We start from the raw sequence: 10,027 nt of genomic DNA, 5'->3' as shown, positions 1-10,027 counted from the left end.
GTATCCTCCAGACCTCCCAGTCTGACTGATGCGCCCCACCGTCTGGGACCCTTCTCCCCTCGGGGCCGACGCAAACAGACACACCGAGACAAACCAGGATTCCATACTTTTTTTATTAACACGTAGCACCAGTGCATGGTTGAATGAACGATGTGATGGGGGTGATCCTCACACCGTCGTCCACACCGCCAGAGCCTGAAGGGGACCCCCAGACCGGGTCCTCTGGAATAGGAACAGAGGCTCTGGGTCTGTCCGGCCGGTCCCGAGACCCGTTTAGACCCAGGGAGGAACACTTTGAGACCGCACACGCTCAGACGGCAGGATGGTAGACGGTAGGAAACACTCATGTTGGGTGGGAGAGTGAGATTATGGATTCAGGACAAGATACAAAACGATAAATGTAGACATTTAGACATAGACATCTTTTCATGGGCCGATGTGAAGCTACGACCATTGGAGGTCATCTTTGGCTGAGGGGGGGGGGGGGGGGGGTTCAGGGCGGTCTGGCGGTCCTGAGACGAGCGCAGTTCTACCCCCGCCGGTTCAGACAGAGTTCCTCACAGTCCTCTCGCGTCGCGAAGCGGTTGCTGTTCCCGCCGCAGCCGCCATACCAGAAGCGAGTACACTCTCTCCGCTGCGCGTCGAAGGCCCAGTGCATCACGTAGTCCTGACACGGCCCCATTTCCTGGCCCAGGGAGCAGCTGGCTGGAGCACACGGGATGGAAGGAGGTTTTTTTATGATCAATGAGGCACCTCACTACATTAAAACTCACCTGAAGGCGGGTGTCTGTTGGAGTTTAAAACGATTGGATCTGCCCAGTGCCACTCTGGATCTGCCACGACCAATCACTAACGTTTGACTACAACTCAAACTAGCGCACAACCTCAACGTCATTGTTCTCAGCCACTCCCTCTGTTCGCTGATTGGGCTGGCAAAAATTGGCCGGAGAAAACCCGCGAATATACCGCAAACCCAGGCGTAGTACTGAATGGAAATTAATATTGAGCGGAAGCACATAGGTGGCTGGAGCCAGGCAAGCACCTTACTGGAGTAGCTCTCAAATTCTGTTGTATTGTAAGAGGCAAAGACAATAAAGGCATTCTATTCTATTCTATTCTATTCTATTCTATTCTATTCTATTGATACACAGGTGGAACCGAGAGGGAGAACAGGTAAAAACACAGAGCATCAGTCAGGAACACACCAAGAACTAAGTCATCACTTTAGTGTGTTCAGGTCTTGAATGGGACACACACAGCATCCATCTCTGGATGAGGATGCGTTGTGTTTGATGAACGAGAGTCTTACCCTTTCTGTGATTCCTGCTTTGAATCTGTCCCAGTAGAGAGGAATCAACTGTCAAACACAGAAAACGGATAAACAAACGACGAAAGATCATTAGTTACTCCTCATCGCTTCAAGTCAGGGGTCAACATGTGTTCGCCAAAAGCTATAAAATTCAGTTTTTTATGAACCGAGTCTCACAGCATCTAGCGGTCAAGCAAACGGCGACTCCTACAAGGTTTCGGATCTGGGTTCCTGTAGGTCAGCAACAGGAAGTCACAATTGTTAAATCAGTCCAAATATATATGAATCAAGATTAGGATGCTCTGCAAAACAGACAGCTCATTATTATTATAGTAATAATTATAGAGTTTGAGATTAGCACAGATAGCTTAAACAAACATACGTTTCAACGGATTGGATTGGCTGGCTTAAAAAAAACATGAACCTGTCAACAATGTCTGATACGGGTGAGTTACAGCAGCAACATCCGCCTGAACCCAAAGTGACCACCACGGAAGCATGCAGGAGGGGGAGAGCACTGCAGGGACACCAGTCTGCTCCCAGTCTGACACTGGGAACAGGGTCAGCCTCTCCCTGAGTCCACATTTAACAATCACTCATTCAATGCAGGGGTGGGACTTACTCTTAGTGACACATGTCTTGCGACATTCGCGCTCCGTGTCAAAGCGGTTATCGTTGCCGCCGCAGCCGCCGTACCAGAAGTGTGCGCAGGCCCCCAGGACGCGGTCATAGAACCAGCGGCGGGCATAGTGAGAGCAGTGGGAACCAGAGTCTTGAGCCAGCTGACACCGGGCTGAAAGTAGAACACCAGAGACAAGGCGCGAGGACCGCAATCAGTGATATATGCAAAGATATATACATGTTTAGAGAATCTGCGTTTTTGTCCTGTATAGGTGTTAAGATAATCTGTTATCATAAAATGGTTATCTAACTCGTAGAAAAAATCTAAAGATCCCTGAAGTACTAAGAATATTGTACTGCCTGTGTGTCTGCTTGTCTGTCTGGGAACTTATCCCTTGTTTTAGTGTTTGTCCTCCATTTCTTAGTCCATGTGTTGTTTCACCCTTTCCATCTAAAGGACCACAATGGAAACAAGCCTTTGGGCTTCATTGTGTTTTTAAATCCTTTTGAAGACTTCTGTTAATTGTTCAATAAAGTTTTGGCTGATGTTAGGTGTTAGGGTGATAGAGTGATACGATGTTAGGGTGACGCTAGCAAGGAGCTAGCTGGCTAGCGTACCATTGGGCGTGGCTCTCAGGAAGAGCCCTGCGTCTGCGCTGAGCACGGACCAGCCGGGGTCGGCCTGGTCCTGCAGAGTTGTGTCAGGGCTGCTCCCGCTCTGCTCCTCCCACGGGTCCACAGACACCTGCTCAACCCGTCTGTCGATGTTTAAATCAGGATACTATGGTTAGAAGTTGAATAAAATCCTGTTCAAGGATTATTTTAACTACAACTGAATACATTGTTTAATGATTAAAAAAAAAATTTGACATCGAATATTTTTTTTGGATAAAGCATAATCCATCCTGATTGGATTAGAGTGTTGTGAGTGAGATGAAACCCGGACAGCGTCCTGACTGCTGGACTCCAGCTGGGATAAACGTCTGCACTGAAGCCCCGTCTCCATTCAACCTGAAACCCAATTAACCTTTGGAACTGAACTAACCAAGCACTTATTGTACGTCGTACGTCCTGGCACCAAAAAAAGTCCAAGCTATCTTTGTTGTGTTTGTGGAATGGGTTAACCTAGTGATTGTCAGTGCTTGTTACTTGGTTCTATGAACATCCTTACTGTACAGACAGCGATATATTGTTGTTTCTCTTTCTTCTGACAAATGGATTTATTGTAAGTCGCTTTGGATAAGCGCCCTAAACGTTAATGTCTAGATGTAACCCTGACAAAGACGTCTCTGTGCTGAGGATGGCCCTGGAGCCCTTGAGGCAGGTTGTGGAGCGAAGGATGGTACCCACGCTGCTCACCGTAATGGACATCACCACACAGCCCTACACCCCCTGCTGGTCAAACCCCCGGCTGTCTGCAGCCAGAGCCTTCTTCAGCTCCACCCCGGTAAGGGTCCTTCCAGGAGGTCATTCCCACCCTTCCCCGTACCCACCTACACTGACCTCCCTCCTACACTGACCTCCCTCCTACACTGACCTCCCTCCTACACTGACCTCCCTCCTACACTGACCTCCCTCCTACACTGACCTCCCTCCTACACTGACCTCCCACCTACACTGACCTCCCTCCTACACTGACCTCCCACCTACACTGACCTCCCACCTACACTGACCTCCCTCCTACACTGACCTCCCTCCTACACTGACCTCCCACCTACACTGACCTCCCTCCTACACTGACCTCCCTCCTACACTGACCTCCCACCTACACTGACCTCCCTCCTACACTGATCTCCCTCCTACACTGACCTCCCTCCTACACTGACCTCCCTCCTACACTGACCTCCCTCCTACACTGACCTCCCTCCTACACTGACCTCCCTCCTACACTGACCTCCCTCCTACACTGACCTCCCTCTGCGCTGGGGGAGCAGGTTGCTCCTCTAACCCTTTATACCTGAGGTCGACCTTTATAGCATTATCCTGCCCTAAAATAAAGCTTTGTTTTGTTGTTGTTTAGTTTGGTAGAGTAAAAGCTGCCAGCATGTTGTGTTTTAGGGTGATGAGCAGCCGCGGACCAAGTCAATGTTGGGCCTGATTTATAACACGAACAACATTTGCTGGTTCAGCTAATGTCATTCATTAGCTGAACAGCAACGGGTTTGTCGTTTCACTGCGAGCTGCAGATGGCTTGTGTACCTTTCTATGTGGTGGAGCAGTTCACAAGACTCCTTCAGAGAGACCGGCGGGTACGTGTTCAGCCCATCTGCATAAAAACACACATACACAGCCGTGACCTTTTGACCTCCTGGTCCCTTTAGGCTGCACTCTTTCTTCGTCCCAATACGCTTCAATCGTTCAGCCCAATAAATTATTACGCAATGAAAACAAAACCACAACAATATCATGTAACACATTATTTACCATTCACAGTTTGACCAGCGCTGAGAGGTGCTTCCTCCACATATCACTTAAAGGGGACGTATTATACCCCCAGGTGAGAGTGGGATTAGCCGTTACAAGCCACTTTGAAAATCTGCCTCTTCCGACATCACAAGTGGGCGTGTCCACCTAGATGTATGACAGATAGATGAGCAACGTTTGCTACAGTCCGCTGGGTAGGCTGGTGGACCGATCTATCCAGAACACATCTAGGTGGACACGCCCACTAGTGATGTCAGAAGAGGCCGATTTTCAAAACGGCTTGTAACGGCTAATCCCACTCACACCCGGGGGTATAACATGGGACCTTTAATAATAAAATAATAATAATTCATCAATTTATACAGCGCTTTTCTAGACACTCAAAGATGCTTTACATGGACGGTGGGGACCTCCCTCACCACCACCCACTGGGTAGAGTTTAGATTCTCTGCCCGAGCCCGACCCGACCCAACCCGACCGGCGGGTCGGGTCAGGCCGATATTTCCCACCACTATCCTCGGGCCGGGTCGGGCCGGGCCTTTGATCGAGGGTTTCTATTTTTATTTTTATCATTTGTTTATTGGCCTAATCTGAGGAGAAATCTATGCCATAAACAGAAATATTATAGGCCTTTATTACACGGGTCTTCTCAATGCCGTGGAACGCTCCGTTCACTTGCATGGGTAGTAGTCCGGTGACTTGTCAACCCCAGCGTCTTCCGTTGCTAAGCGACGTCACCGTCTTTGCGGAAAAAAATGTCTCTGCTGATCAACACTACGAATGCTGGTAGCAAATAAATTGTAAAGAGACACACCATGTGAAGTAAATTTTTTTTTTTATGTAATAAGCGGGATAATGTATAGAACGTCGCCGGTCATTATCAAAAATAAGCCCCTTCAGGGCGAAGCAAGACACCTGCGCTGCACGTTGGTGTCCTGTTCGCCCTGTCGGGGTTTATATTCCCGAAAATGACCGGCGTTCTATAGGCTACATTATCCCTTACATATATATTTAGCAGAGTAGGCCTAGTAACAAATGTGTACAAAGTTACATATCTTAAAAAAAATGTTGTGTTGAAATCGGGCTCGGGCTCATATTTACATATTTACTAAGCTCTACCACTGGGTGATGCACTTTAGTGTAATGCTACGTCTTCTAGGTGACTCACCCCTGAGCACGGAGAGCCAGGTGGCGATGAAGCGCCGGGCGTAGCCCTGCTCCTCGGGGCCCAGGCCGCCCAGGCAGAGGAGGTGCTGCTTCAGGGGGCCGCTGGCCAGCTCGGCCACCTGCTCCTGGCTGTAGCTGTCCCCCAGGGCCACCACCAGCACCGCCACCCCCCGGCACTTGGCCTCCAGCGCCACCCGGCGAAGCTTGTCCTGGTCCCAGCTGGAGGTCTGTGTCCCCACCCCCACCAGCAGCACGCGGTGCTTCCTGGGGTTGGGGGCCCTCAGCAGCACCTCCCTCAGGGCGTACTCCAGGGTGTGGCCCAGGGCCGAGGGGCCCCCCTGCTGGGTCATCCTCTCCAGCAGGTGGCTCTTCATCTGGCTGTTCCCCAGGGCGCTCAGCAGACCGAACTCTACCGTGGCGGCCTGCTGGCCCGCCGCCGGGGCCCGGGAGTGGCCGCTCTGCTGGACCAGGGCCACGCGGGCCCTGCCGTCGGCCTGGCGGGGCTGGGCGCTGACGGCCACCTGCTCCACCACCGAACCCAGCAGCTCCCGGAGACCCGAGTAGAGGTGGGCCGGGACCTCCCTGGAGCCGTCCACCACCAGGGCCAGGTCCACGTCCAGGACCTGGGGGCCCGGGGCCCCGGGGCCACTGACGCAGCCCGCCTGAGGGCGGCAGGGGTCTGAGGAGGGGACGGGCTTTGTGATTTTAGTTGATAATGATTTTGAGTCATATTCTCTGATGCGTCAACTTAGGCTGTGTTCACATCTAGCGTTTTTTTTAAATGTGCCAGCGCTTGTTTTACATTATATTGCTATGGAGCAGAGCGTCTCTGGAAAAAGTCACGGCCGTTTCTTTAAACGCCTCTCCCAGCGTCAACTTTCAGGAAGAAAGCGGCCGACGTCAGGCGTCTTTTTGGCAACAGACCAATCACAAGCGGAACATTGACACTTCGTCACGAAGGAAACTCAACTGTCAAACCAAGAAACGATGGCGGACAAATCACTTGGGAAAGTGCTGGTGGAGCGATTAATAGTTCTAATTACCGAACATTTCGAGATCTACGACATGTCTAATGGGCTCTAGCCTGGATACGTAGCAGGCGAGTAACATCGGGTCTAGAATGGGTTCGTTGCTAGGCGATAGAAAAAACACTCTCGGCGCTATTAGGAAAAAAATCACTGCCAGCTTTTTTTTGTTGTTGAAAAAACGGTCGGCTCAACTTTTCCCCATTACAAAAAGATTAGATTACAAAAAACGCTAGATGAGAACACGGCCTTAAGCGGAATATGGCGTAAGTGTCCTAACCTAACCGGCCTGGCGGTCCGTACCGTACTAGCCTATTAACCTCGGGGATTACAGCCCCTCTGCTCACCGTGGCAGATGACGCATCTCTTGATGGGTTCCAGGTCGCTGGTGAGGTTCCGGGAGTGGCCGAGCGTCAGGAACACAGAGCTGCCCGTGTGGTCGGCCTGCATCCAAACAAGACTCCCATTTTAATTTATTAGATTTTAATTTCAATTTCTAGACATATCTAATGGTTCACATGACGGGAGCAGGATGGTCTAGTCTCTGGGTCGGGAGCCCACTCGGGGTCTGACACGGATATGGGGTCATGGGGGACTGCGGCTCATGACCTCTACATGGTACAGCTACATGGTACAGCTACATGGTACACCCACATGGTACAGCTACATGGTACACCTACTGTTACAGCTACATGGTACACCTAAATGGTACAGCTACATGGTACAGCTACATGGTACAGCTACATGGTACACCTACATGGTATATCTACATGGTACACCTACATGGTACACCTACATGGTACAGCTACATGGTACACCTACATGGTACAGCTAAATGGTACACCTACATGGTACACCTACATGGTACACCTACATGGTACAGCTACATGGTACACCTAAATGGTACACCTACATGGTACACATACATGGTACAGCTACATGCACCTACATGGTACAGCTACTTGGTACACCTACATGGTACAGCAAAATGGTACAGCTACAAGGTACACCTACATGGTACACCTAAATGGTACAGCTACATGGTACACCTACATGGTACAGCAACATGGTACAGGTACATGGTACACCTACATGGTACAGCTACATGGTACACCTACATGGTACAGCTACATGCACCTACATGGTACAGCAACACGGTACAGCAACACGGTACAGCTACATGGTACAGCTACATGGTACACCATTTCGTTTGGACGTTGGGTGGGGGAATGTCAGTGGAGGATGGCTGGTTGGAGCCGCACACCTGTTGCACGTTGAGTCATCAGTGTGCTCAGGTTAAACCAGCCCTCTCCCCCCACACTGGGGGGGGGGGGGGTCTCCTGGGTGACAGCGGAGTGCCACCACCCTGCATCCTGCGGTTGGAGGAGACCAGAAAAGCCTCCTAGGTGGAGTGAGGCAGCCTCCTAAGAGGAGTGAGGCAGCCTCCTAAGTGGAGTGAGGCAGCCTCCTAAGTGGAGTGAGGCAGCCTCCTAAGTGGAGTGAGGCAGCCTCCTATGTGGAGTGAGGCAGCCCCCTAAGAGGAGTGAGGCAGCCTCCTAAGTGGAGTGAGGCAGCCTCCTAAGAGGAGTGAGGCAGCCTCCTAAGTGTAGTGAGGCAGCCTCCTCAGTGGAGTGAGGCAGCCTCCTAAGTGGAGTGAGGCAGCCTCCTATGTGGAGTGAGGCAGCCCCCTAAGAGGAGTGAGGCAGCCTCCTAAGTGGAGTGAGGCAGCCTCCTAAGAGGAGTGAGGCAGCCTCCTAAGTGTAGTGAGGCAGCCTCCTCAGTGGAGTGAGGCAGCCTCCTAAGTGGAGTGAGGCAGCCTCCAAAGAGGAGTGAGGCAGCCTCCTAAGTGGAGTGAGGCAGCCTCCAAAGAGGAGTGAGGCAGCTTCCAAAGAGGAGTGAGGCAGCCTCCTAAGTGGAGTGAGGCAGCTTCCAAAGAGGAGTGAGGCAGCCTCCAAAGAGGAGTGAGGCAGCTTCCAAAGAGGAGTGAGGCAGCTTCCAAAGAGGAGTGAGGCAGCCTCCAAAGAGGAGTGAGGCAGCCTCCAAAGAGGAGTGAGGCAGCCTCCAAAGAGGAGTGAGGCAGCCTCCTAAGTGGAGTGAGGCAGCTTCCAAAGAGGAGTGAGGCAGCCTCCAAAGAGGAGTGAGGCAGCTTCCAAAGAGGAGTGAGGCAGCTTCCTAAGAGGAGTGAGGCAGCTTCCAAAGAGGAGTGAGGCAGCTTCCTAAGAGGAGTGAGGCAGCTTCCTAAGAGGAGTGAGGCAGCTTCCAAAGAGGAGTGAGGCAGTGTTTGAGGTGAATTCACAAGAAGTTGTCTCCAAATAATTAAGTTAGTGTTAAATGCAAGAGAAAATTAATTCGTTTTTAGGAAAAAAAATTGGCACTGAAGGGGCTAGCATAACATGAAGATGGACGTCGTTCCACAGTCTGGGGCCAACGACTGAAAAAGCCAGATCAAGCCGCCTAAGGACGCGTACCATTAAGAGCCCACACCTGGTCCTTAATGACATGGAACGGAATTCAAAATATTTCTATTGACCGATTATCCTTTCAGTGGTCCTTTGTCTCAATGCGTATCGCACATGAAATGAGGCATGAGTCAATGTCCTGTGAAGTAACCTCAACGCATCATTGACAGAGTCGAGCCAAGAACCTGGGACCAGGAGATTGCTCTCAGACCCCAGGTGCTGAGGAACGGGTTTGGTTCAAGAACCAAGAAGTCACTGGGAGGTCACCGGGAGGTCACTGGTAGGTTACTGGGAGGTCATTGGGAGGTCACTGGTAGGTTACTGGGAGGTCACTGGGAGGTAACCGGGAGGTCACTGGTAGGTTACTGGGAGGCCAACAGACAGAAAATCAAAACAGATTGTTCTGTTAGTTGTTCTATAGTTGTCGTTAGTTCTATAGATTTGACTTCTTCTTTGATTCTGATTGTTAAACAGTACAAAGACAAAAGCTGGAGTCCTCCTGATCAGTGTAGGCTGATCAGACACCACTAATCAAGAGCAGTCATCATTTAGCAGACGCTTGGACATTAAGGAGCAGGTGTTTGCACTGAGCAGGATGTTTAAGGGTTGGAGTGAGATGCCCTCACCTTAATGTCTGTCCTCCCCACCCCCCTCCACCCCACTGACCCTATGCTGCCTGTCCTAGGAGAGGGTTAGGGTAGGAGGCTAGGAGGGTGAGGGTAGGAGGCTAGGAGGGTTAGGGTAGGAGGCTAGGAGGGTAAGGGTAGGAGGCTAGGAGAGGGTTAGGGTAGGAGGCTAGGAGGGTTAGGGTAGGAGGCTAGGAGGGGGTTAGGGTAGGAGGCTAGGAGGGGGTTAGGGTAGGAGGCTAGGAGATGGTTAGGGTAGGAGGGTAGGAGGGTTAGGGTAGGAGGCTAGGAGAGGGGTAGGGTAGGAGGCTAGGAGGGTTAGGGTAGGAGGCTAGGAGGGTTAGGGTAGGAGGCTAGGAGGGTAAGGGTAGGAGGCTAGGAGGGTAAGGGTAGGAG

General features: G+C 51.3%; 1 protein-coding gene across 1 annotated transcript in view; it reads right to left on the bottom strand.

Moving 5' to 3' along the window:
* Nucleotides 1-94: 94 nt before the first annotated feature.
* The window catches only part of LOC132459608 (collagen alpha-6(VI) chain-like), a 36,939-nt gene continuing 27,006 nt past the window's right edge, over nucleotides 95-10,027 (bottom strand). The window contains exons 12-18 of the mRNA XM_060054254.1: nucleotides 6,894-6,990; nucleotides 5,523-6,200; nucleotides 4,130-4,196; nucleotides 2,549-2,688; nucleotides 1,932-2,102; nucleotides 1,310-1,357; nucleotides 95-705 (exon numbers count right to left, since the gene is read on the bottom strand). Coding sequence (XP_059910237.1) covers nucleotides 530-705; nucleotides 1,310-1,357; nucleotides 1,932-2,102; nucleotides 2,549-2,688; nucleotides 4,130-4,196; nucleotides 5,523-6,200; nucleotides 6,894-6,990 — 1,377 coding nt within the window. The 3' untranslated portion in view covers nucleotides 95-529. The remainder of the gene's footprint in view (nucleotides 706-1,309; nucleotides 1,358-1,931; nucleotides 2,103-2,548; nucleotides 2,689-4,129; nucleotides 4,197-5,522; nucleotides 6,201-6,893; nucleotides 6,991-10,027) is intronic.

Source organism: Gadus macrocephalus, chromosome 6, assembly GCF_031168955.1.
Source record: "Gadus macrocephalus chromosome 6, ASM3116895v1".
NCBI lineage: Eukaryota > Metazoa > Chordata > Actinopteri > Gadiformes > Gadidae > Gadus > Gadus macrocephalus.
This window is presented reverse-complemented; position numbering and strand designations above follow the sequence as displayed.